At 41.0% G+C, this 27,909-nt stretch overlaps 1 protein-coding gene and 1 long non-coding RNA gene across 2 annotated transcripts in view; one reads left to right on the plus strand and one right to left on the minus strand.

The window, feature by feature from the left end:
• Positions 1-4,312, minus strand: part of LOC112586914 — an 18,234-nt gene extending 13,922 nt beyond the window's left edge. The window contains exon 1 of the long non-coding RNA XR_006553389.2: positions 4,243-4,312. This is a non-coding gene — a long non-coding RNA (uncharacterized LOC112586914). The remainder of the gene's footprint in view (positions 1-4,242) is intronic.
• On the plus strand, positions 4,275-27,909 carry PPP2CA (protein phosphatase 2 catalytic subunit alpha). Its single transcript, XM_006042807.3, has 7 exons — positions 4,275-4,690; positions 17,313-17,522; positions 23,082-23,255; positions 23,776-23,865; positions 24,372-24,533; positions 25,974-26,092; positions 27,032-27,909. Exons 1-7 carry the CDS (start codon positions 4,589-4,591, stop codon positions 27,102-27,104), a joined length of 930 nt encoding a protein of 309 aa, XP_006042869.1. The 5' UTR covers positions 4,275-4,588; the 3' UTR covers positions 27,105-27,909.

Here is a 27,909-nt window from a genome sequence, read left to right on the forward strand (position 1 = left end):
ATAAATAAACAATTCTGCTCACTAGAAGCAACTGCTGTTATTAATACTTCACTGTATATCTTTCTAAAGCCTCTTATAATCAGATATTTATAGTATATATTTAATAAAATTAGGACTAGATCATACATGCTATTTTATAAAGGCACTTTTTTCACTTAAAATATCTTGCAAATAATGTTCTATGTCAATAAACATACTTCTATGATAAGATTTTTAATAACTGCAAAGTTGATGACAGTATTCTTCAGGTTTACCCAGCCTTTCAGAGTGATGACATTTTCTTTCCATTTCAGATTTTTTTTTTCCCTTTAACAGAAAAAAATATTTTCTCTGTAACTGAGAATGGTATCTGGATGTCATGGACATTCCTGGGGGACATGGTCATTTCTCTTTTTTCTTTAGCCAAACTGCAGTAGCTAAGGAAAATGACTGATTTATTTCTATGGCAAAGTTCCTGGTCACAAAATTTGGGCCACATCTATCAAATTCTAATTTCAGGTGAAAAGGCAATATAAATTTAATTTTGGGGGGAAACCAGGAAGGAGAGGAATAGGGATAGATGCGAAAGCATCATTGCATATCCTAAGTGCAGAAATCCTTGAGCAGGCCCAGTCGATCAGAGCATGGCAGGCTTCTCACAGAGCCACTAAGATGGTGACTTCCTGGGTCTGTTTTGAGGTTTCTGGGGCATAGAAGGCTTTGCTGCAAAGAGCGTGTTGTCAGATATGGCACCTTTCTCAGGTAGAAGATTCTAGCTGAGAGGAGCATAGGACTGACAAACTGAATTAATTCCTGGATTCATTCCTAAGTGACTTACTCTTTGTACAACAAACTTTCTGATCATTTGCTTGCTGGCAGGGAAAGAGAGAGGATATAGTTTTTGTTCCATCTCTACTCTCTTTCCTTGGACTTCCTCCCACTTCCTCATTTTCCATAATGGTATTGTGTGGAAAAACCTATAAGACACACAGCTTGCGGGATCTTAGTTTCCAACTAGGGATTGAAGCTGTGCCCCCCACAGTGGAAGCATGGAGTCCTAAGCACTGGACCACCAGGGAAGTCCCTACCTGGTGTTTTTGATAGTTATGTTCTGTTTCCAAAGACCAGTATGTATTTCATGGCAGGCATTGAAGGGCTCCAACTGACACTAAAGGATATTTAGAATCAGAGACCACTTAGAAATAATACTTACTGGATATTTATTATATACTTTTTGGTGTATTACATCTATAATTTCATTTAATTCTCAGGAAAATCCTCTTATTTGGCTATTAAAATGATCCCCACTTTATGGATTAGAAAACTCAGAAAAGTTAGATAGCGTACCTAACTTTACACATTTAGGCAGTTGCAGAACCAGAATTCAAAGTTGATCCATCTGATGCCAGATGCTATTTCTTACCTATACAGCCCAACTTTCTGTCTTAGTAAATTCAGAAGTCAGAGAACTGGAAGAAACAACAAAATAAACCTAACCCAAGGCCAGGAGAAGTACCAACAAATAAAATACTTGTCATTTCTTCTCCATAGAAAGAAAGAAAGAAATGTAGTCGCTCAGTCATGTCCAACTCTTTGCGACCCCGTGGACCGTAGCTTGCCAGGCTCCTCCAGCCATGGGACTTTCCAGGCAAGAATAGTATAGTGGGTTGCCATTTCCTCTTCCAGGGGATCTTCCCAACCCAGGGATTGAACCCAGGTCTCCTGCACTGCAGGTGGACTCCTTACCATCTGAGTCACCAGGGAAGTTTAATGTCAATTTTTATACCTTGACTAAGAGTGCCTTTTATAAAGCTATTTGCTCAAGGTTATCTTCCTCATACCCTGCCCCTGTCATCAGATGATTTTTATTTGTAGCTATGTTTAGGCAACACTCAGACTCATTGTATACTGAATTTGCCATCTGGGCAAAGATCTTTTTTAAAGCATATTTGCTTTATTCATCCTCTGGTTTTTGCCAAGAAATAAAAAGGACAATTCTTTTCAGCTTGCTTTTAATTTTTTGTTTCAGGTATTCCTCAGCTCTAGAATTGAGACAGGTCTAATTAGCCAAGATCAGATAAATCAAGCTGAATTTTCAGATCCATTGGCTATTTTCAATTCTACAGAGCAAAAAAAAAAAAAAAAATTCTTCTAAGGAAATGATATTCTGATTTAGTTCTATACTGTTTATAATCATATATGCTTTATTTCACTGCTTGAATGCTAATAAGAGCTTCCTAGAATTCATTCCTTAAGATGTTAAGTCATGGCATCTAATTATTTGGCAGGATGTTTTAAGTATATATAATTATATCTTCCCTTTTTGTGGTGGTGGTGAGCCAGGTCATATGCGTCAAAAGAAAATAATACCTACATTAATGCTACCAACAAGGAGCTCACAGCATTTTGGAAAAACCCACTTATTATAATTTTAGCACATATTGGGCACTCAATACTTTTTAATCTGCCAAACTAACATCACCCCCATCTTTTTAGATAAGAAAAGTCAGGCAAAGGGTAATTATACTGACCTTGCTCCATATTTCAATCTTTAGAGGTCAGTTGTGTGAGTGTGGCTGACACCTTGCACTTGGAAGTATGAAGTTTTAAATCCTGAGCAGTACCTTGGGCAAGTCCCTTCTCTTTTTTGAGTGCCAGTCTGCTTCTTGTCTTATGAGACAGGACCACTTTTCACACAAATACAGGGCAGTTGTGAATAAGATAGAACACTGGGCATGTCTTTATAATTATGGACACCAAGTGATGCTCTTTTTCCCTCCGTTCATTCCACATGATCTTAACTCTTACTCCTCTGTGTTTGAGGATGTTAATTGCAAAACACAGTCAGAAATTGGGAAAGCGAAATTGCAATTTCCAGACCTGGGGTGGACCAAGTCAGTCAGCTTCGCCAAACAGGCTGTCTTTGGATGAAGAATTTTTAGTCCCATATTGACTGATCTACCCTCCGCGGTCTTCTACAGCCTTGTCTGTCGTTCCGAGGTCGGCCTGACATCCTCAGGGCTGCTGAGTGAGAGCTCTCCTCCAGCACTCTGCTGCGTGCTTGGGTCAGCTGCTATGGGGGTAAGCAGTCTAAAGACAGGGACTAGGTCCAGCTCTGGCCTTGCCCTTTGAGGTTTAATGTCCTTTAGAAAGCTGTCTCTCAGGTGCTGTGGACACCATAATAGCTCTTCTGCCTATCTGTCCCCAGACCATTCTAGGAAATACTGTTGGGAGAATACATGTGCCACCAGGGTAAGATATTTTGTCTGTCTGGGTGATCCTTCTGTCTCCCAGGCATGGATCTAGCACATAGTTGGCACTCTACGGAGCCAAATATTCCTATGAATGCAGGGACAACGAAATGTGAAAACATTTAATAAATCTCAAAGAGATTCATAGCCAGACGGAGGTCCGATCCTAAGGTACCTGAGCTTTCTTTAAAGCGCGGATCTTAGCTGCTTCTAACAGGGTCGCGGGCAGGACGGGTGCGTTCACCTCCTCGCAGCTTTCCCTTGAAAATGAAGGCCAGAGTGGGCGGAGCGTTTGCCCACTCGGCGAGAGAGTTTGGGGGGAGCGTTTCTCCTTCCCTGGAATAATTGGAGCCGGAGGGAGACGCACACCTGGGGAGAGACGCTACAAGGGGAGAGGCTTCGCGGCGCGTGCGGAGCCAGGAGTGCTACGAGGCCCCAGCTATTGGGCCGGAAGAGACATCTAGGCCTGGGGACAGGTGTGTGCGGGGGGGGGGGGATCAGGTGCACCGCGCGGCCTTCCCCCGACAGGTACACCCTCCTCCGCCTACGAGTGACCTAATTACAAGGTGCCGACCGCGCCCGGAGGAGGAAGTGGCTACTCCAACCACGCTACCACTCGGCGCCCATTCTTGCCCCCAAGATGCAAGAATTCCACGCAATTTCAGTACTGTTGTATCATGCAGGAGCCATGCGGTCGCATTTCTAGTTTCCTTAATTTGACTTTAGTCGCCAGGTGAAAAGCCGAAGGGTATCACCTTAGGGAAGAAGTCTCCAGCTGCAAGGCGCCATCCTCCCACCCCAACCGCGCCTGCGCCACGTTCACGCCCGCGCAGCGCAGGATTTAGTGCTCTGGGATTAGCCTACTACCCAGGGTAGGGCCAGAGCAAGCCAGGCCCCTGCTCGGTCTCGGACTTCCCTTCCCTCGGCCCCTCCCTGCTAGAGGACCACGCCCTAAAGGCCAAGGTGCCTCAGTAACCAGCGGGCTGCTTTGCGCCTGCGCGTCGAGCCCTACCTCGAGAGTCTGGCGGCGGATTGTGGCTGGCGCTGCAATTGCGCAGCTCCGGTCCCGGCCCTTCTACCCCTCCGCACCCTGCCGCCTCCTGACGCCGGGCGTGACGTCACCACGCCGGCGGCCGCCATTACAGAGAGCAGAGCTTCGGGGCTAGAGCGAGTGGAGGAGGGCAGCGGCCAGTGGCCGAGCACAGAGGGGCGAGCCACAGGGCCAGCGCTAGCGCCGAGCAACCGCCAGTACCCTCACAAATACCCCGGGAACCGGCGGCGGCGTGTGCGTGTGGCCCGTGTGCGGGCGGCGGCGCGGGAGGAGCGCGGAGCGGCAGCCGGTTCGGGCGGGTGGCATCATGGACGAGAAGGTGTTCACCAAGGAGCTGGACCAGTGGATCGAGCAGCTGAACGAGTGCAAGCAGCTGTCTGAGTCCCAGGTTAAGAGCCTCTGTGAGAAGGTGAGCTACATCTCGGATGGGGGAGCCGCGGCGGGTAGAGCCTTCCCGAGAAAGAGGGCGCCGTGGGGAGGGTGCAACATGGCGGAGGCCCCGGCCCCCCGAGCCTCCCGGACCCGCGCCCGGCACGGCCCGGAGGCGGCTCCCGGGCGACCCGGCGCCCCCTGCCTCCCGCGCAGGGATTGGTTGTCGCTGCCACGGCCGCCTAAAATGGCGCCGTTCACTCAACTCCGGGGCTTTAGAGCTTCCCGGCCTTGGCGCGGGGAGAGACGGCTGAGGGGAGCTAGACCCTGTGGGTCGGAGTTGGGGAAGGTTTAGGTAAGAGAACTTGGGTTCTTTGGGTTGAGAATGGGGCATGGAACTCTTCTCTGAGGTGAGTAAGAGGCTTTTTTTTTTTACTGGTTCTCTGGCCTAATTCTCAGATCCAGAGCTGTCCAGAGGCTCCCCGAAAGGCAAGCTTGTAGACCAGATCCCAGGTCCTACCTAAAGGCCCCACAGCTTTAAGTACTGCCTTTCTCTTCTAGAGACTTAAGGTGTGTTTTCAAAAAATTTTAAGATGGATCTCGAACCTACGAGTGTCAGAGGTGGTAGTTATAGGGAGGAGTGTAACTTCTTTTTCATAGTTGGAAGAAATGGAGAATTTGGTGAGTCATACTCCATAAGGAACTTTGGATTGGAAATCAAGTGTCAGTTTATGATTTATATGCTGACTCAAATTGGGTAGTGTGTAACCCTTCTCTAAGCCGAACGTACTTGGCATTTTGCCATTGATTTTTTAAATGAGCACCGTGAACTGAAAGAGCAGCAAATATTGTGTCCTAGCTCCTTGTTGGAAAAGTTGTGTATTTGTGACTTTAAATAGTGATAGTAATAATAATATATCTTGATTGAGCTTGTACTGTATTCCATACATTGTGCTTAGTGTTAAAACAATTTATCTCATAGATGTTGAGATTAGAATGTTGTAGTCTGTTTCAGCAAGTGCATTTTAAGTTACCTAATTCCGATTTTTTTCCCACGGAGGTGGGGAAACAGGTAGCCTTTTGGATTTAAGTCCTATAATTCAGTTTTCTAAAGTAGAGAAAATGATGAGCTCCACCATGAATGCTTCAGCTTAACCTTCTCAAAATTACCTTTGCAGCATCTCATTTTAGTTCCACAGAATTGTGGAATGTCAGCTTTTCTGGAATAGTGAAGGTAATTATTAGACAGCAATTATGCTGACTTGTGGTTTAATGTGAGTTTGATGTATATGCTCCTAAAACAGGCTGTTTCAGATACTATTCTGTGAGTAATTGCAGTTTAAGTGAGTCTAATTCAGATGTGTTTATTCCCAAGCTTCGACAGAAACTGCTAGTTGATGAGGTGGCACATCATCTCACTGGGCTGAATTTTAATAGGAACAGTGTAGTCTTCTGTTGCTTCTTGATCCTTAATTAATGAGGATGACATTTGTTTTAAAGGCTTAGAAATAGACTTTTAAGGATCACTTAATGTATAGTGTTAGGTCTTAGTGTTTAGGTACTACTGTAAGTGATGATTTTAATGACTTCTAGGGTTGAGTTCTTACTCTGTATAATGACTTTGAGTCAGCAGTTGGCTTGGTGACTAGTCATTTGCGTAGCAAATATTGCAAGAGAGCAGTGATGTAATTAGAAGCCCACTGAACTGTGCGATAGACCTGGACACTAGTCCTCTTTCTGCCACCAAGTAGTTGTGTCTGACCTTGAGGCAGCCACTTCACTTGGTCCTCCCGTCTATAAGCTAGAATTAAAACAGATGCCCAAGGTTCTTGCTAATCTGAGATAGTACTGTTCTATTTTAAATTAGTACTGTGTTTAAATACTGAAAACTTACTAGATAACCATGACTGCTTGATTTTATGAGAAGAATGAAAAAGTAATCATGCTTATTCTCAAGGAGACTGAATCTAGTTGGAAATCAGTCGTAGGTGGACCACAGAGGTAGAGTGTTCTTGTTGGAGACAACAGAAGATACCACTGGAGTTACAGTGGGGTGCTGAAGCTTGATCTATTTGGTAAATGGTCATCGTTTCCCACCTCTTTGTAAAATTTACATGTGGTGAGATTAATCAATTTATGCTTAATTCTCTATTGCTCATTCTTAGAGCCAAAAAAAGGGAAAAAATATTTGAAGCTAGATTTCTAAGTCTTGGATCCTTTCAGGGAGATAACCACACAACTTTCAAAATGTTTTTAACTTGTTAAGTATTCCAAGTCTTAGAGTTCTGTTAATCTTTCAAGCTAAGTTAATTTGAAGGCAGCTTTTTAGGTAGATGAGACAAGTTAAAGTACATGACTTAAGATCTTTTGTACAACTCTCTTTAGTGAAAGAAAAATGTTCTCTTTTCACCATTAATATTTGTATGACTAGTAGCACATCTAGTGAAGGCTACAGATTTTGAAAACCTTGAAGGAAAAACTTTGATTAGTATTACAGTTTTTTTCTTTTTTCCCTTTTTGTTTTTAAAGAAAAGATACTTGGTGGAGATATCTAATTCATAATTTCTTTGGTTATGAGAAGAAAAGTGTGTATTTGTAAACAAGAGTGAATATGGTTTTTATGCTTTTAACTAGTTAAGATTTTCTCCCCCCAGGATGTGATCTATATCAAAGCCAAGGATGATGTTGTGTGCCTAGCTCTAGTAAACAGTCTTGTTTTGTTCAGCAGTGGTTTCATTTAGGTATGATTTTTGGCCGTGTGCTTTCATGTCTTACCAAACTTGTGGAGAATGTTGTTTGTATCCAGAGGAGTTCTTTACCTAGGCATGCTATTTTCTATTGCTGTACAAGCACTATAAATAAAATGCAGTATGAGTCTTCCTTCTGGTTGGATGACCTGCAAAATACTTGACCAAGGTTAAATTCCTATATGAAATGGGTAATATATTTTTGTGAGTCTGTGTGTGTGTGTTTAATTTAAAAGGTTGTTTGACTCATTTCAATAAAGGTAATTTGAATATCAAGAACAAGCAGTTGTGGGGGCAGCACGATACAACATACTGTTTTCATCATCCTGTCACATACACAGTTCTCGTAACAAGCTTAGGAACCAGTTATCCTCATAGATAGAAACCACACGTCAGAAAGGTAAAGAGACTTGGCTACAGCGACTGAATTGAGATTGCCTAGTTTTATAGACTTTAAGCCCAATGTTCTAGTCTTACTGCACAGCCTCCCTCTCTTCTGAGGTAGTGTTAGTAATGAAGGATGCAGATGAATTGAGGCCAGACTGAATTGCAGAATCCTCAGCTGTGTAAAAGAAAGTATAATTTTTGTTCTGATTGCTCGAAAGCTTCCTATTCATGTCACATACCGTTGTCTCACTCTGTCCTGGAGGAGGAAACAGTAATTATTCTTCAATATTGGATGTGGCTAACTGCATTTGCCTCTCAAATAAGATTAGTGAGGTGAAAACCCCAGTTCATTTTCTGTGTATTCTAAGATAGTGTAAATCATGATCCAGAGAAGGAGCTCTAAAATATTCTAATAAAGCGTAACTGACATTTATATTGTTCATTACAGCTTGTTAAAATGCCTTTCTTTTTATCCTCATAGCTACCTTGATCAAGGCTGTCTGCCTGGGTGTATTTTGTGATCTTCCAGGCATGAATCAGTAGTGCAGTTGTCTTTGAGTTGACTTAATGAGGAAACACTAAAAAGGTGAACAGTTCTTTTTGGACACACAAATTTCCCCCCTCCCCGAACTCTGCCTTTGTTTCTCTGTCAGAATCAAGAATTCTGTGTCTGCAAATAGGGGCAGTAGAACTAAGGTGAAACTCATGCTATAAAAAGAATGATGGGCACTGGAAGAGCACTTGAGATAACTCTTGTTCGGTGTTCTTTTTCATGGTTTTATTGTAGGTCAGGTTTGTCAGTTGTTGAGGAGTATTTATTTAGTTTTGAGGAGATAAGCTTTAAGGAAAACCAGGAGACATTGGGTTTGGATTAATGTATGGTGGAGAGGCGTCTCTCTTGAGGGCGCTGAGAAGTAGGAAAAGTTATGTATGGCATAGAATCAACCCCCCTCCTTTTACTATTTTCTTTATATTTAGAGCTGTTTCTCTTATTTGCGCCTTTTTTCCCTACCATTTCTCATTATCATCCTTTTATGAAAAAACCTCAACCTGCTCTCCACTGGACAAGTGAGATCTGAGATAGAGTATAACTGTGAAGGGGATTTCAACTTCTGGAGCAAAAGTTGTAGCAGAGACTGAAGTGGAGAGAGGTCTGGTAGCCAGTAAATGGCTGGGGTGAGTGAGGTCTGAAAGGACTGTAAAAAGCAATCTAGGACTGACTGCTTAATTTTTTCATGGTACAAAGTTGCTGTTGCCCATTGATTTATTGGTATTATGATTTGGAATGGATGAATAAAGCAGTGACAGATAGATCTGCATCTGGGTATTTTCTAAACTGTACGTGACCAGCTGACCAGTCACTCTGGCACACCCTGTCCCCACCTCTGCCTTAGTCATTTAGTTACTACCACCAATGGGAACTTTTACCTTTCTTTTGTCGAGAGGCCTGAAAGAAGATTGAGAACCTTTTTTCTAGAGTGCCCCTGAAAGATACATTAGATAACATAGTCATGCAAAGTGTAGTTCACACAAGTTATGGAGTGTCAGTGATACTGGTAACTGTGACAGTGTACATTTGTCTTTGGAATACATTCAGCCAAAAAAAATTTTTTTTTTTCCCCCAACCAAAAATTTTTATGCTCTCCTTATATGTGCTATTTTCACTATTTAAGTTTGTCTAAATAGTGTTGTTGTTGTAGGGATTTGTTATTGCTCTGTAGCAGGGTTTTGGATTAGTCAGGAGGTTGAACTTGTAAGCTCCAGATAGGGAAGATTTTAGAATTTTTGTGCTAGTGGCTATCAGGTTAATTGTCTTTCTCTGCTGCCCATCATCTGTAAACTAGCAATGTTGCCTGCTATCTGTTGGGGGGCTTTGACTTCCAATAAAAAAGCTTTTTAGTGATGAAAGTGAAAGTCACTCAGTTGTGTCCGACTCTTTGCAATCCCATGGCTTGTACAGTCCATGGAATTCTCCAGGCCAGAATACTGGAGTGGGTAGCCTTCCCCTTCTTCAGGGGATCTTCCCAACCTAGGGATCGAAACCAGGTCTCATGCATTGCAGGCACATTCTTTACCAGCTGAACCATAAGGGAAGCCCAAGAATACTGGAGTGGGTAGCCTATCCCTTCTCCAGTGAATCTTCCCTACCCAGGAATCGAATAGGGGTCTGTCTCCTGCATTGCAGGCGGATTCTTACCAACTGAGCTATGAGGGAAGCCCTTTTAAGTGATGAAAAGAACTTTAAAGGTCCTCAAGGCTAAGTCACCTTTCACAGATGAGAGAAGAGATCAGACTCAGGGAGGATGAATCTCATTCAGGATGGATTCTTGTGAAAAAATTTTAACTGTGTATATAGCAACATTTCTCAGTTTAGTAGATTAACATTTTTTTTCCTAAGCAGAAACGATTGGGACTGTTTAATTCATGCACATGGATATGTTTGTTGGTAGAGATGTAGGCCAGCCTATTGCAAGTGAGGCATACTGCTTTAAAGAAAAGGTCAGGACTTCCCTGGTGGTCCAGAGACTGGGAATCTGCTTGCCAGTGCAGGGAACACAGGTTCAGTTCCTGGTCTGGGAAGATCCCACACGCGTGAGGCAACTACTGAGCCCGCGTGCCACAACTGCTGAAGTCTGGGTGCCCTAGTGCCTGTGCTACCCAACAAGAGAAGCCACTGCAATAGAAGCTCACACATACCGACAAAGAGTAGTTACTTCTCTAGTTGCTTGGGGCAGCTAGAGAAAGCTCGTGAACGGTCATAAATAAATAATTTAAAATATATATTTTTTAATGTTCATTTTGGTCAGAAGTAAGATGGTTATTTGACAGAAACAGATGGGAAAACATCACATATTCTCTTGATAGAATTTTAGGATTCCCCTCATCCCTGATCTTTTTCTTTCCATTAGACCCTAAATCAAAAAGCAAAGTGTGAAAGTGCAAGTTGCTCAGTCGTGTCCAAATCTTTTTGACCCCAAGGGCTGTACAGTCCACGGAATTCTCCAGGCCAGAATACTGGAGTGGGTAGCCTTTCCCTTCTCCAGGGGAGTTTTGAATACAGAATTAAAATAAAAAACAACTGAAATATTTCATAAAATATTAGCGGCATCTGATCAGTATAATTAATGAAAGACTAAGTTTATGAAGGAAGATTTGGTAGTTGGAGATAATTAATTTAAGATTCATTTGCTTCTAGAGCTTAGTCATATGTCCTACCTTATGTATGACACCAAAATAAAACTCTGGTCACATATTTATCACGAACTTAAAAAAAAAACCTTTTATATCCATAAAGGCAGTATGAAGCAAAATGAATGTCTTAGGTTATTGAAAAACTTCATTGTTGCAAACTTACTGTGCTTTTTATTTTATATTTTGAAATATCTTTCCATGCCTAACCAGGATACCTAACATGGTTGTTTGACCCTACAGGCATTTTATTTATTTTTACTTCTTATTTTTTTGGTCACACTGAGCAGTATGCAAGATTCCCTGCAGTAGAAGCATGGAGTCTTAAAAAATTTTTCAGATGTCTTTAATTTTTCACTTAAACTGAGAAGTAAAATTCAAAAATTACTTTTTTGTTTGCTTCTCATGTCTTTATGGCTATATTGGTAGAAAATGTATTCAATTGATTAAAATATGAAATGTTAAATTTACTTGAACTGGAGTTCTAATGAACACTAGAATTACCACATTTTTAATAGAAAGATATCTAGTTTGTGTGGACACATTGTATAGGAGAAGAAATACCTGATGCTATATAAACATGGAATAAAAAGTCTGAACTCTAAATGAAAAGTGTCAGTTAAATCAGAAGATAACAAACACTTCATACCTGAAATAGCTGAGAATGGGTACGGTCTTCCCGTTTATTACTGCATAACAAGTTGGGCAGTAGTTGGTCCAGTAGTATACAGAAAACAAAAAATGTTAACACTAATGACAATTGAAAATTTCTTGAAAGAAAATGATTCAAATAAATAATAATACATGTATAGATCGTTCAGGAGCATATTATACAACAGTTTACATTGATATAGGAAACTGGATCAGTATTCGGAACTTTAGGACACAGATTGAGATGGTGGCCGCTTGTAAACTGGAAGGGAATACAAAGAAATGAAAATAGCTTTTGTTGGTATGGTAAAATTGAAAAGGCCATATTCTTACAGGTTAACCATGTTTTCCTTGATTTAATAATAAAATGCATAAATACATTGCCTGTTTTTTATTTAAAATGTAAAAATGCATAAATGTGTTGCATAGCTTTTTCTGCTGTGTAAATTACATAGAAATGATATCACTATTGCATATCCTTAAGGAAATTCAGAATGGCTGGAGAATCTGTTGTTGGTTCATGTTTTCTTTTATTTGCTTTTCTTGAAAAATATTGGCTTTGTTGAGCTATTGATCTGTTTTCAGTCTGATTTGTTTGCAGTTTCACACTGTTATGGAGAAGGCAATGGCACCCCACTCCAGTACTCTTGCCTGGAAAATCCCATGGATGGAGGAGCCTGGTAGGCTGCAGTCCATGGGGTCTCTAAGAGTCAGACGTGACTGAGTGACTTCACTTTTACTTTTCACGCTCATAGGTCCACTTCATGGAATCTTCTTTCAGGAAACATGCCTGCATATGGATACAAGGGAGCAGGTACTGGGGTATACATTTCAGTACACACTCCTTGTATCCTAATCCTTCAGGAAGTACTTTTACTTGTAGTGTGAGAAATTGACCTGGTCTGTATGTATATGCATTATGAACTCTGAGGAGGCTGCTTTTCCCTTAATAATGCTTCTAGTTTAAAAATGCAAAGATAACTATTACGTTTCTGTGGGAATATAATATGTATATAAATTTTTAAAATAAGACTTCGGAAGGATATACCTCAGAATGCTATGGTTGGTTATTTTTCCCAAGAAAAGTAGAATTCTGGAGAGTGGTCAGAAGGGGCATTTAGTTTTATCTGCTGCTAAAATTTTTTTTACAAGAATGTATTACTGTTGGGACTTCCCTGGCAGTCCAGTGGTTAAAGACTTCGCTTTCCAATGCAGGGGGGTGTGGGTTGGATTCTAGTCAGAAAGCTAGGTTCCCACATGCCTGCTGCTAAGTCACTTCAGTCGTGTCTGACTCTGTGCGACCCCAGAGACAGCAGCCCACCAGGCTCCCCCATCCCTGGGATTCTCCAGGCAGGAACACTGGAGTGGGTTGCCATTTCCTTCTCCAATGCATGAAAGTGAAAAGTGAAAAGGAAGTCGCTCAGTCATGTCTGACTCTTGGTGACCCCATGGACTGCAGCCTACCAGGCTCCTCCATCCATGGGATTTTCCAGGCAAGAAAATCTGGAGTGGGGTGCCATTGGTATAAAAAAAAAAAGACAAACTGAAACATAGAACACAAGCAATATTGTAACAAGTTAAAGACTAAAAAATAAAATTGAAGGTAGATACAGTGTTTATCATTGTACCTAAAAGGAACAAATAGCATTTAGACTTTTCTTTTATGATTTGAATAGAAATTTTGAGTAGATTATAAGGGATTTAAGGTAGTTACAAGCTCAGCTCCATGCTCTCTGATGACCTAGATAGGTAAAATGGGGAGTGGGGTGAGAGGAAGGGGATTTATGTATACATATAGTTGATTCCCTGGTGGCTCAGACAGTAAAGAATCCGCCTGCAGTGCTGGAGACCTGGGTAGATCCCTTGGTTGGGAAGATCCCCTGGAGGGAGGGCATGGCCACCCACTCCAGTATTCTTGTCTGGAGAATCACCATGGACAGAGGAGCCTGGCGGGCTGCAGTCCAAGGGGTCACAAAGAGTTTAACATAACCGAGTGACTAAGCACAGCACACATAGCTGATTCACTTCACTGTATGACAGGAACTACACAACATTGTAAAGCAATTATACTCCAATTTAGAAACAGTAATCACAGGAAATAATATTTTTTAAAAGGCAGTCATTAATGACAACTTTTTATCATTCATATAGACTATAATCTTGCAGGTAGTCAAGTGTCAAGATGTATTTTAAAATTTAACTTCTGGTGGAAGTAAGTGTGGTAGCATCAAGGCAAGATTTACATGGGTTTAAGTAGAACCTATCATTTCATTCATAGTATGTACTGAGGACCTCCCAGGTGGCTCAGTGGTAAAGAATCCACCTGCAATGCAGGAGACCCAGGTTTAGTCCCTGGGTGGGAAAGATCCCCTGGAGGAGAGCAGGGCAACCCAGTCTAGTATTCTTGTCTCGAAAATCCTATAGACAGAGGAGTCTAGCAGACTTGAGACCATGGGGTTGCCAGGAGTCAGACGCAACTTGGCGACTGAGCACACATGTATATACTAGGTGCTGATAACATTAGGCCCAGTATTAATTCCAAATAGATTTAGTAATGGAATATTTAATAATAGAATACTCGGCTTTTCAGTAATAATGAACTGGGAAGTTGGAATTACTGTAGAGAGATAGAGTATATGTATTTCTTAAGAAATGCCTCTTTTTGAAACAGAATTTTTTTCTAAATTTAAAAATGTTAGATCAAACTAATTAACATTTCTATGTCAGTGGTTGATAAGTGTCCTGAAATAGTCTCCCCAGAATGTTCAGGGACTTCAAAATAGTTCTTCTTAAGTTTGACTGCACCCAAGAAAGCATAGGGTAAAGAAGGAAGACTTATTTATGCTTGGATCCCACCCACGAAGATTCTGACTTAATTGGGAGAAGTAGTAGTTGGGCATCTGAATATTTTGAAAGGTTTTCTAAGTGATTTTTTAATGTGCTGCTAAGGTTGCGTACCACTTCCTTAAAACCAGTCTGTAGGGGACTTACCTGGTGGTCTAGCAGTTAAAAATACCCCTGCCACTGCAGGGGACGTGGGTTCCCTGGTCCGGGAAAAGTCGTACATGCTGCAGGGCAACTAAGCCCATGCTCCAACAAGAGAAGCCACTGCAGTGAGATGCCCTCGCACTGCATCAGGAGAGTAGCCCCCACTCACCACAACTGGAGAAAGCCCGTGCACAGCAACCAGCGCAGCAATAAGTGAATCAGTCCTTGACATCCATGGTTGCTGCTCACACTGTAGTGAGCCACAGTGCTCTCCCTGAGAAAGTCCTGTACCTTCTGTAGTAGCTCTCCCAGGTGGATGTGTTCTGCCTTCTTTTACTTGAGAATAAAATCCCCCCTGTTTGTCAGGCTTCTGTCCTCAACCTAGATACTTGGGCTTTTTTCTTCACAGCTGTTACCTATTGTTTCTTCATTATCCAGAGAACTTGGGTACCATTTTCTAAGCCTGTACTTATGCCATTGTCCTGGGAGACATTCAGGGCTTTCCCTAAAGACGCCAGTACCTATCCAGTATCTCAAAATAGTTCTTGATCCTCTAAAAATAAGAAGTGCCTTCCACATCTGGGGCATTGTTCTAGCGAGGTGCTGTGTGGACAAGCTGTCCCCAACCTTTTGACATCAGGGACCGGTTTTATGGAGGACTATTTTTCCATAGAGGAGGCTAGTTTGGGGGTGATCCAAGCACGTTAATATATTGCGCACTTCATTTTTATTATCATTACATCAGCTGCACCTCAGATCATTAGGCATTAGATCCCAGAGGTTGGGGACCCCTGGTTTAGACAGTGGTGGATAAAGTGAATCTGGTGATAATTTTTAAGCTGTCACTTTGATTGTTACATGGAAAGTAAATTGGAGGAGGAAGACTAGAAACAGGGAGATCATTGTGGAGGCTAACAGTAATCCAGGTGAAATGATGGTCATTTGGATCAGGATGTTGACAAAATATGTAGAAGCATACGGATTGAGATATGTTTTGGAAGGAGTCAGGCAAGACTTGTTGGTCGTTTGGTCCCTCAGTACTGGTGGGTGACCTTTAAGCTGTACTCCACCTCAGGTATCCGCAGTCATACCCCTACTTCTGAAATCCTAAATTCACTCATCAGATCTTCTGTCTGTTGGATCTTTGTTTTGCTACTTCTTTAGACTTGTTTTCAGTCCATATCCATGCTCTGTTCTCCCCCTATATTTCCTACCTGGATGACCAGCTGTCATTGTGGTTTGCCTGGATGCAACTGAGGTATTTCCTGGGATTTAGGACTACCAGTGCTAAAATCAGGTGGCTTGTTGCCCTCACCTTAGTCTGCCCTTGTCTCTGTTTTTCCATACTGTGCTATAACCATGTTAACCTTTCCTGGTTAATTCCTTGGACTTTAATACTGCATCTACTAATTGTAATCATTCCCCAAATCTCCCTCACCAAACCTGGCTTGAGAATGATCTGTCTTACTATACCTCCAGGGACTAGCATGGGGTCTTGCACAAAGTATCACTCATAGTCTAGCAAATGAGTAGTTATCTCCCAGTCACTCCACAGTTTTTAGCATACAGTAACAGGAAGATCCCTTGAGGAAGGGAATGGCAACCCACTCCAGTATTCTTGCCTGTAACATTCCATGGACAGACCATGGGGTTGCAAAGAGTCGGACATGACTGAGAAACTAACACAAGTGATTAATAAATGTGTGTTGGAAATAAATGAAAGAGTTTCTACTGAGTGGAATATTATGTTACTCTTAAAACTAACGTTTGGAACTTCCCTGGTTGTCCAGTGGTTAAAATTCTGCCTGGCAGTGCAGGGGACATAGGTTTGACCCTGGTCCTGGAAGATCCCACGTGCTGAGGAGCAATTAAGCCCCTGTGCCACAACTACTGAGCCTACACGTTCTAGGTCCCTCACACCCCAACTGCCAAGCCTGTGCTCCACAACAAGAGAAGCCAACACAGCGAGAAGCCCGCACACTGGAATGAAGAGAAAGCCCATGCGTGGCAAGGAAGACCCAGCACAGCCAAAAAGATAATAATTAATCAGCAAGAAATAAAGATAAAAATTGAGTTTCCTGTCTTTTTTTAAAGTAATGTTTGAATTTGTGGTTACATGGGGAAATGCATAGGATGCTAGTTTTCTAAAAGCAGCATAAAAACCATGTATATTGAATAGTCACAGTTGTAAAACAGTAAGTTTGTACTTTGATATTAAGAGGGTAAAAACAAAATACAAAGTTTTAATATCTTCCCCATAATCTTTTTTAAATAAAGTAGGCCTAAGAAACCTCTCCACATAGCCGGAAATCCTAGAGTATATTGTAGTTAGAACTCTAAAGCTGAGGAACTAGGTACCCGAGTGTCTTGTTCCATGTGACTGCTAATAATGATCTCTTTAGCATTTAGTTAGATGGCAACCGGTAGGCCTGAAACTTGGGGTACTGATGGGAAGAATGGGACTGTGCACCCTGATGCATGTTTTTCCTGAGATCAGGGATGAGACAGCTGTTGAATAGATTTTAGGCGTGTCTTGCCTTTTTATATTGATGGGGTCATAATTATCTGCTTTTTCATCTTTTGCTGAGCCTGCCCTTTAAAGCTGTATTAAGTGCAGCTTGTATCTTAAGTGTAGCTAAACATATCTTTGTTTATGTTGTTTAATGCTAAGTGTCTTGGTTTATTTTTCTCCATCTGTAGGCTAAAGAAATCCTGACAAAAGAATCCAATGTGCAAGAAGTTCGATGTCCAGTCACTGTCTGTGGAGATGTGCATGGGCAATTTCATGATCTCATGGAACTGTTTAGAATTGGTGGCAAATCACCAGATACAAATTACTTGTTTATGGGCGATTATGTTGACAGAGGATATTATTCAGTGGAAACAGTTACTCTGCTTGTAGCTCTTAAGGTAATTTCAATTTTATATTTGAGCATTTTGAACTGGATATGACAGCCCTCTTAAATATCCTTTTTCCCCCGTGATTTGTGGTCTTCTCTATCTGCACGTTAGATTTTAGAATAAATCTCCACATTTAGGAATCTAGATATTCAGGTTTGGGACTTAATAAATCATGTCTATATCTTCATTCTGAATGTGAGGGAATGGTACAGAATATAAAAATGAGTTATTTTCTAAGGAAAAGAATGCCTCAGTCAGATGATTTAAAAATGCTAGAGGGCTGGTTAAATAGAAGTTTTATTTAATAAATTGGAGTTAGAACAGGTAATATAATTAACCTTTCTAGATATTTTTGAAGCATATTCACTAACAGAGCAGCACATTTCCAATATTGGCATGTTTATATTCTCTGACACAACAACCGTGTAACTAAATTGTACTGAGGAAGAAGTTTTAAGAGGAAAGAAGCTTTGCGTATATGAAACTGAAAATTGTAGCATTATCTTTAATTCAGAGAAGGAATTGATATAAATAACAGTAAGTGAATATCTAAAGTATGGCTTATCTCAGTGGAATAGTTTGCAGCTGTTAGACACGACATGATAATCTAGTACAATAGAAATGATAAAGAAATCGAGCTGTTTTATACCAGTTGTAGCTTTCGGAAATATACAGAGATTTGAAGGTAAAACACAGAATGGTAGAAAACATTTTAGGATAACCTTTCGCTTAAATTATTAGACTTTTCTTTTGGGTAGATAATTTTATTAAAGAATATGTAAAAATGGTATGATGACTGACAGCATTTTCTAGTATTGGAGAAGCACTGAGATGTGGTTTTGGCAAAAACTGAATTTTGAGCAATTGACAGAAATGGTAGTGTTGATGAAGCAACTAGTCTGAATCATGTAAAGTGCTGCAAAACATTTTCCGAGGTCATTATATTCTGCATCTGTAAATTGAAGGAGTGGAATTAAATGATGGAAAGTTTCTGCAGTGACTGTAGATGGTATGAAAGCAATCTTGCAAGCTAACCTATACTTAAAGCCCATGATGAGTCCTAATGCTCAGAGGAGGAATAAATATACTGCCTTTTAAGAATTCATGTTTGGGTCTTCCCTGGTGGCTCACTGGTAAAGAATCTGCTTGCCAGTGGTGCAGGGGATACAGATTTGATCCCTGGTCCATGAAGATCCTGTGTGCTGCGGGACAGCTTTCCTGGTGTGCCAGAAGTACTGAGTCAGTGCCCTAGAGCCTGTGAGCCACAACTCCTGAAGTCCACGTACCCTAGATCCCATTCTCTGCAACAGAGAAACTGCTGTAATGAGAAACCCATGCGCCTAGAGAGTAGTTCCTGCTCGCTGCAACTGGAGAAGGCCTGTGTGTGCAGCAACAAGACCCAGTGCAGCCATAAATAAATAAAATTTTTTTTTAATGCTAAACACCATTATGTTCATTATGTTCATAATATAACCATCAGTTATGTTATGAACTGAATTTGCCACTACCACCTCTTCCCCAAATTCATGCTGCATCCTAACTCCCAGTACCTCAGAATACCTAGCTGTATTGGAGATGGGGCCTTTGAAGAGGTAATTAAGGTAAAATGAGATCATATGGGTCACCCCAATCCAGTATGACTGGTGTCCTTACAAGAGGAGATAGAGCACAAAAACAGTGGGAAGAAACGTGGAGAAGATGGCCATTTCCTAGCCATGGAAGAGAGACCTCAGAAGAAACCAGCCCTGCTGACACCTTGATCTTGGACTTCTAGCTTCTAGAATTGTGAGGAAATAAATTTCTGTTGATTAAATTCCAACTTAAATTGACGAAAGTAGGGAAAACCACTAGACCATTCAGGTATGACCTAAATCGAATCTCTTATGATTATACAGTGGAAGTGAGAAATAAATTTAAGGGACTAGATCTGATAGAGTGCCTGATGAACTATGGACAGAGGTTCGTGACATTGTACAGGAGACAGGGATCAAGACCATCCTCATGGAAAAGAAATGCGAAAAAGCAAAATGGCTTTCTGGGGAGGCCTTACAAATAGCTGTGAAAATGAAAGATATAAGCATCTGAATGCAGAATTCCAAAGAAGAGCAAGGAGAGATAAGAAAGTCTTCCTCAGCGATCAATGCAAAGAAATAGAGGAAAACAACAGAATGGAAAAGACTAGAGATCTCTTCAAGAAAATTAGATACCAAGGGAACATTTCATGCAAAGATGGGCTCGATAAAGGACAGAAATGGTATGGACCTAACAGAAGCAGAAGATATTAAGAAGAGGTGGCAAGAATACACAGAAGAACTGTACAAAAAAGATCTTAATGACCCAGATACTCAACGATGGTGTGATCACTGACCTAGAGCCAGACATCCTGGAATGTGAAGTCAAGTGGGCCTTCGAAAGCATCACTACGAACAATTCTAGTGGAGATGATGGAATTCCAGTTGAGCTATTGCAAATCCTGAAAGATGATGCTGTGAAAGAGCTGCACTCAATATGCCAGCAGATTTGGAAAACTCAGCAGTGGCCACAGGACTGGAAAAGGTCAGTTTTCATTCCAATCCCAAAGAAAGGCAATGCCAAAGAATGCTCAAACTACCGCGCAGTTGCACTCATCTCACATGCTAGTAAAGTAATGCTCAAAATTCTGCAAGCCAGGCTTCAGCAGTACATAAACCTTGAACTTCCAGATGTTCAAGCTGGTTTTAGAAAAGGCAGAGGAGCCAGATATCAAATTGCCAACATCTGCTGGATCATTGAAAAAGCAAGAGAGTTCCAGGAAAAACATCTATTTCTGCTTTATTGACTATGCCAAAGCCTTTGACTGAATGGATCACCACAAACTGTGGGAAATTCTGAAAGAGATGGGAATACCAGACCACCTGACCTGCCTCTTGAGAAATCTGTATGCAGGTCAGGAAGCAACAGTTAGAACTGGACATGGAACAACAGACTGGTTCCAAATAGGAAAAAGAGTATGTCAAGGCTGTATATTGTCACCCTGCTTATTTCACTTCTATGCAGAGTACATCATGAGAAATGCTGGGCTGGAAGAAGCACAAGCTGGAATCAAGATTGCCGGGAGAAATATCAATAACCTCAGATATGCAGATGACACCACCCTTATGGCAGAAAGTGAAGAGGAACTCAAGAGCCTCTTGATGAAAGTGAAAGAGGAGAATGAAAAAGTTGGCTTAAAGCTCAACATTCAGAAAACTAAGATCATGGCATCTGGTCCCATCACTTCATGGGAAATAGATGGGGAAACAGTGTCAGACTTTCTTTTTTTGGGCTCCAAAATCACTGCAGATGGTGACTTCAGCCATGAAATTAAAAGACGCTTACTCCTTGGAAGGAAAGTTATGACCAACGTAGATAATATATTCAGAGAAGGCAATGGCAACCCACTCCGGTACTCTTGCCTGGAAAATCCCATGGACAGAGGAGCCTGGTATGCTGCAGTCCATGGGGTCGCAAAGATTCGGACACGACTGAGCGACTTCACTTTCACTTTTCACTTTCATGCATTGTAGAAGGAAATGGCAACCCATTCCAGTGTTCTTGAGTGGAGAATCCGAGCGACGGGGGAGCCTGGTGGGCTGCCGTCTATGGCGTCGCACAGAGTCGGACACGACTGAAGCGACTTGGCAGCAGTAGCAGATAACATATTAAAAAGCAGAGACATTACTTTGCCAACAAAGGTCCGTCTAGTCAAGGCTACGGTTTTTCCAGTGATCACGTATGGATGTGAGAGTTGGACTGTGAAGAAAGCTGAGTGCCAAAGAATTGGTGCTTTTGAACTGTGGTGTTGGAGAAGACTCTTGAGAGTCCCTTGGACTGCAAGGAGATCCAACAGTCCATCCTAAAGGAGATTATTCCTGGGTGTTCATTGGAAGGACTGCTGCTGAAGCTGAAACTCCAATACTTTGGCCACCTCATGCGAAGAGTTGACTCATTGGAAAAGACTCTGATGCTGGGAGGGATTGGGGGCAGGAGGAGAAGGGGACGACAGAGGATGAGATGGCTGGATGGCATCACCGATTTGATGGACGTGAGTCTGAGTGAACTCCAGGAGTTGGTGATGGACTGGGAGGCCTGGCGTGCTGCGATTCACGGGGTCGCAAAGAGTCACACACGACTGAGCAACTGAACTGAACTAAGCTTTCTAATCTCTGTTATCTTGTATGGTAGTCCTAGCAGACTTAATACAGGGGAAAGGAAACTTCAGCAAATAATGCTGGAACTGTTTTGTATCCGTATGCAAAAACGTAACTTAAGCTCCTCATACTCTACAGATGGGTCAAAATTAATCAGAGGTCTCAATCTGAATTACTAAAACTGTGAAACTTCTAAAATAATACATAGGAGAAAATTATATTTGTATTGTTGGGTTTGACAAAGATGATTTAGGTATGCTACCAAAAGCACAATCCATTAAAATGCTGATAAATTGGACTTCCATCAAATTGATTTTTTGTTCTTCAAGAGATACCACTAAAGAAAATTTGTATTCATATATATTTTTAAAACCTAACTCAATAAGAACAAATAATTTTTAAGTGGACAAAATATTTGAATAGATGTTTCACGCATGAAGGTGTATGAATGGTCATTAAGTACATGAAAAGATGCTCAAACCTTAGTTATCAGGGAAATGCAAATTAAAGTCAAAATCAGGGCCAGGGACTTCCCTGGTGGTCCAGTGGGTAAGACTCTGCTCCCAGTAAAGAGGTTTCAGGTTCAGTCCCTGATTGGGGAACTAAGATCCCACAGGCTGTGTGTGGCACAGCCCGAAATAAATCAGACCCTTTAGAATGGTTTTCATGGGTAAGGCTAGTCATACCAAGTGTTAATTTGTTGAAGATACATTAGCACCATAGGAATCCACCCAAGAGAATTGAGAGCGTATATGCATACAAAAATTTCTTACATGGCAGTAGGATCATAGAAACATTCACAATAGCCTTAAACTGCAGACAGTCCAAATGTTCAGCCAGCTGATGAATAAAAAGCCAAAACAGTGTAGTCATACAATGGAATGCTGTGCAGCAGTAAGAGACAAACCACTAATCAATATACAGATGAGTCTCAAAAATACTCTGCTAAGTTAAAGAAGCCAAACACAAAACTACATTTTGCATGAAATTTCTAGAGAAAGCAAATCTCAAGAGAAAAGCAAATCTCAAGAGAGTATTAATAGTTGCTGAGAGTGGGAATTGGAAATGATCGCAAACAGGCATGAGGGATCTTTGGGTTAATGGAAAGGTTCTAGAACTGAATTGTAATGGTTGTATAACTAATTAAAAAAAACTCATGGATGGAGCTTTGCAGCTGATGATTATGCTTGACATAAAGTCGGTGGTAGTGAGATGGGGTTGGCAGATATCCCATGGGATAAATATCTGTAGGTGTGATTTCACTTTTGTGTGATGTGGGAGTGTGAGATATTTTTTCCAACAAAATTGAAATTCTGTATTTTCCTGTAGAATGTTTGCTGGGTTGTTAACTTGGTTTTGGAAGGAGCCAGCTGTTCATGTTTTCCATTTTTTGTTTCAGGTTCGTTACCGTGAACGTATCACCATTCTTCGAGGAAATCATGAGAGCAGACAGATCACACAAGTATATGGTTTCTACGATGAGTGTTTAAGGAAATACGGAAATGCAAATGTTTGGAAGTATTTTACAGACCTTTTTGACTATCTTCCTCTCACTGCCTTGGTGGATGGGCAGGTATGTAAGTCTTCTTAAAGCTTATGTTGCCAGTTATTTTCAGACTTCTGCTTTCTTAACATTTAGGCGCCAGTAACATTTTTTCCATCTTCACGTCCTTCTGGGCCCTTATTTTGTGAGGGGCACTGAACCATGGAGTAGGGTGGGAGATGTAGCCCATCCATCCTCTTAGGCTGTTTCTGGACATGTTGGGGAGATGTAATTAACTATTTTCTGGTCCCAGTAGACAAGTGCACAGAGAAATTTCAAGAAAATTCTATGAGAAGGAAAATAATAGTCTATGATGAGGGTAAAGTCAAGATCTGATTGGAGTTCGGGTGCAATAGGGATGGTTTATCATCAGTCAGAAAAAGTATATTCCATAGTTTACAGTGGGATGAAAGAAAGATCCTGCAGAAACAAGCCCAGTTCTGGGAGAACACAGAAACACCAAGAGGCTGAGTGATGTGGGCTACTGTTTGCAGCTTAGTGTATAATGTTTATTTTAAATGAAGGTAATGTTGGAAACCATTCTTTTCAGATCTTCTGTCTACATGGTGGCCTCTCACCATCCATAGATACACTGGATCACATCAGAGCACTTGATCGCCTACAAGAAGTTCCCCATGAGGTATTACTCTTTTTTTGATAATAAAATTTTTTCTTTTCAGAAAACTTTAGAAAGAGGAACTGTTCTTAATTGCAACTTAGTTCATTTTATGTATTTTCTTGTTAATTCTCAAAAATCATCCCATGTGGTGTGAGCACTCTCATTGACCCTATTCTTCACAAGCTAACATTAAGAAACCTGCCAAGATCATGACAGCTCTGGGACTGGGTTTAGGACCGAGGTGGTGATTGTTTTCAGAGCGTCTACTTTAATTACTAAACTATACTATTAATTAGTTAGGGCTTGTTGCTGTTGGAACTCATTGGTGTAGGCCGTGCTTCTTAAAGACATCTGGAAACAGTTTCTTACTTATTTGACACAGATACTTTACTATCTGAAAAACCTTTTACTGGTTTTGGCAAACACCGTTCAACAAGTGACTTAGTAGGGTGCTTCTGATTAAATTACTAAGATCACACATTAACCTGTTTTCCAAGAGATAGTCTGAAACTTAACTTGCTTTTTAGGGTCCAATGTGTGACTTGCTATGGTCAGATCCAGATGACCGTGGAGGTTGGGGTATATCTCCTCGAGGAGCTGGTTACACCTTTGGGCAGGATATTTCTGAGACGTTTAATCATGCCAATGGCCTCACGTTGGTGTCTAGAGCTCATCAGCTGGTGATGGAGGTACGTTTGTTCTTTGACATTGACTTGCTTTTTAAATAAACTTAAGATCTTAGGAAATTTTAAATTATATGGTATTAGTGAGAATATACATGTATTTTTCTGATGAGTGTACCATTATAGCCTGAGCCTTTTTGATGGAGGTACACTAGAATTAAAATCCCAAGCTTTTGGGGCTTCCCTGGTGATCCAGTGGTTAAGAATCTGCTTTGCAATGCAAAGAACACCAATTTGATCCCTGGACCAGGAAGATCCCACATGCGGCAGAGCTAACAAAGCATTTCAGCTGCGACTACTAAAGCCAGAGCGCCTAGAGCCTGTGCTCCAGAACAAGGGGAGCCGCTGCAGTGAGAGCCTGCGTACCACAGCAGAGAGTGGTCCCAACCTGCTGCAACTAGAGAAAGCCCCCATGCGGCATCGAAGAACCCCAATAGCCAAAAAATAAAAATAAATAAAATCTCAGGCTTTTGATCCAAATGTTAAAATGTTCTGAGGTAATTCATAGTGACTGAGCAGTGCTTGGGAGTTAAGGCTGGAAAGTAAGGTGGAGGAGATGGAAATACACCATTTTTTAATCTCAATTTTATTACATATATTTAACATGCATTATATGGAGGAGAGTTTGGCAAGAAATACACCCAAAATGTTTAAGTGATCCTTTGGATGGTAGGATTACAGGTGATTTAAAAGAAGAAACTAAAGGGAAAGGGGCTAAATTCTTAGCGTAAAACATTGATTAAGCATACTTATAAAATTAAGATTCAATTTAGATTAATACTGACACAGCTCTGTGATTATCCATAAAGTCTGACTTTGCTTGGGATAGGGAAAGAAATTTGTGAACAGTACTTTAAAAGTTACTCATACATTCAGGTGAACTTTGGGGGGATGAGGTTGGGGTTCCTAGAGTCATCTCTCCTTCGTATCTGGGCAGTTGAAGTAATGCCTGTAATGAGGACAGAATCAATAAGGTTCTGGTCTCCAGGAGTGTGTATCTGCCTGTACACGGATTGGCCATATACTCATTCTTATATCATGTTTAGGGCTGTTGTAATAAGAAATGAGAGAGAAGTAGTTTATCCTTTTGAGATTGGTGGTTTTGTTTTTTGTTGTTGTTTTTAGGACTTCTTGAGTTCTGCATAGGGAGTTCCTTGTGGTCTAGTGGTTAGGATTCAGTGCTTTTGCTGCTGTGGCCTGGCTTCATTCCCTAAATGGGGAACTGAGATCCCACAAGCTGTGCAGCATGGCCAGAAGGTGGGGAGGGGTCATTGTGCAGAGTGTAGGAAATTATTAAATCATCCAGAAACAAAGCAGTACTTTTTAAAAAACCTTTTGGGGAAAAGGGCAGATCCATTTTCCTTCTTGAAGGGAGTCACCTTTAGTTGTGTAAATAAAGGCGTAAAATAGAGTTGTTGTTGCTTTTCCTGTTCTTTTTCCTTGTAGGGATATAATTGGTGCCATGACCGAAATGTAGTAACGATTTTCAGTGCTCCAAACTATTGTTACCGTTGTGGTAACCAAGCTGCAATCATGGAACTTGATGATACTCTAAAATACTCTTTGTAAGTATTCACACCTGAGTAGTTGGTTACCATTACTTGAATATTAGTTTTAATGGGAGGTTTAATAGTTCAAGAGTTTATGCTAAATCCAGATTCCAAACAGATTTTTAGGTTTCCTTTGAAATACATCAACAGAAACCTAGACCTTAATATGAATTATTAGGATCTTAACTTTTAAACCTATACTTTTATTGTAGAGTAGATAAATCCTGAGGATGAAATGATTATATATATAGTACCTTAGGCTCTTTAAAATTTGTTTAGTAGAATCTTTTCAAATGGTCTCAGAAGGAACCACAATGTATAGAAGCATATCCTCTGGCTGATATTGCCTTGGCTCTTTTGAGGAGGCATACAGCTAGAAAACGCATGTAAAATGCATGATAAAGCTATAATTAGGGTCCTATTATGTAAGTCATTGGATAGAAAAAAATGTAAAAATGTGCACAAGAATGAAATGTACAGCGTGGGGAATACAGTCGAATAATACAGTAATAACTTTGGTGAGAGGTGGTTAAACTTACATAGGTGACTCTTGCTGTAATTAATGTATAGAAATTTCAAAACATGTTATACTGCTGCTGCTAAGTCGCTTCAGTCGTGTCCAACCCTGTGCGACCCCATAGACCGCAGCCCACCAGGCTCCCCCGTCCTTGGGATTCTCCAGCAAGAACGCAGTATGGGTTGCCATTTCCTTCTCCAGTGCATGAAAGTGAAAAGTGAAAGGGAAGTTGTTCAGTCGTGTCCGACTCTTAGCGACCCCATGGACTACAGCCTACCAGGCTCCTCTGTCCATGGGATTTTCCAGGCAAGAGTACTGGAGTGGGTTGCCATTGCCTTTTCCACTATGTTGTACATCTGGAACTAAAACCGAGACTAATATTGATATAAATTATGAGTACATTGATGTCTTAGAGCAAATATGTCTTTGTTTTTCAGCTTGCAGTTTGACCCAGCACCTCGCAGAGGCGAGCCACATGTTACTCGTCGTACCCCAGACTACTTCCTGTAATGAAATTTTAAACTTGTACAGTATTGCCATGAACCATATATTGACCTAATGGATATGGGAAGAGCAACAGTAACTCCACAAGTGTCAGAGAATAGTTAACATTCAAAAAAACTTGTTTTCACACGGACCAAAAAGATGTGCCATATAAAAATACAAAGCCTGTCATCAACAGCCGTGACCACTTTAGAATGAACCAGTTCATTGCATGCTGAAGCGACATTGTTGGTCAAGAAACCAGTTTCTGGCATAGCGCTATTTGTAGTTACTTTGCTTTCTCTGAGAGACTGCAGATAAGATGTAAACATTAACACCTCGTGAATACAATTTAACTTCCATTTAGCTATAGCTTTACTCAGCATGACTGTAGATAAGAATAGCAGCAAACAATCATTGGAGCTTAATGAACATTTTTAAAAATAAGTACCAAGGCCTCCCCTCTACTTGTGAGTTTTAAAATCGTTTTGTTTATTTTCAGGGATACTGTTTAATTTAATTGTATGATTTGTCTGCACTCAGTTTATTTTCCCTTCTCAAATCTCAGCCTCATGTTCTTTGTTACTGTCAGAACCTGGTGAGTTGTTTTGAATGGAACTGTTTTTTTTCCTCCCTGCTGTAAGATGATGTTACTGCACAAGAGCACTGCAGTGTTTTTCATAATAAACTTGTGAACTAAGAGCTGAAAAAGTCAAATTTTAATTGTATCAATGGGCAAGACTGGTGCTGTTTATTTAAAAGATACATCAATTGATAAATTTTAGAATCTGTAGAATTCTAGGAAAAAATAAAAATCAAGACCACAACATAA

The sequence above is a fragment of the Bubalus bubalis genome, chromosome 9 (assembly GCF_019923935.1).
Source record: "Bubalus bubalis isolate 160015118507 breed Murrah chromosome 9, NDDB_SH_1, whole genome shotgun sequence".
Lineage (NCBI taxonomy): Eukaryota > Metazoa > Chordata > Mammalia > Artiodactyla > Bovidae > Bubalus > Bubalus bubalis.

Coding starts and splice junctions, on each gene's coding strand:
- PPP2CA (XM_006042807.3), top strand. CDS start 4,589: ATGGACGAGAAGGTGTTCACCAAGGAGCTGGACCAGTGGATCGAGCAG. Junction 23,256..23,775: donor CTGCCTTGGTGGATGGGCAG/GTATGTAAGTCT, acceptor CATTCTTTTCAG/ATCTTCTGTCTACATGGTGG. Junction 24,534..25,973: donor CTCATCAGCTGGTGATGGAG/GTACGTTTGTTC, acceptor TTTTCCTTGTAG/GGATATAATTGGTGCCATGA.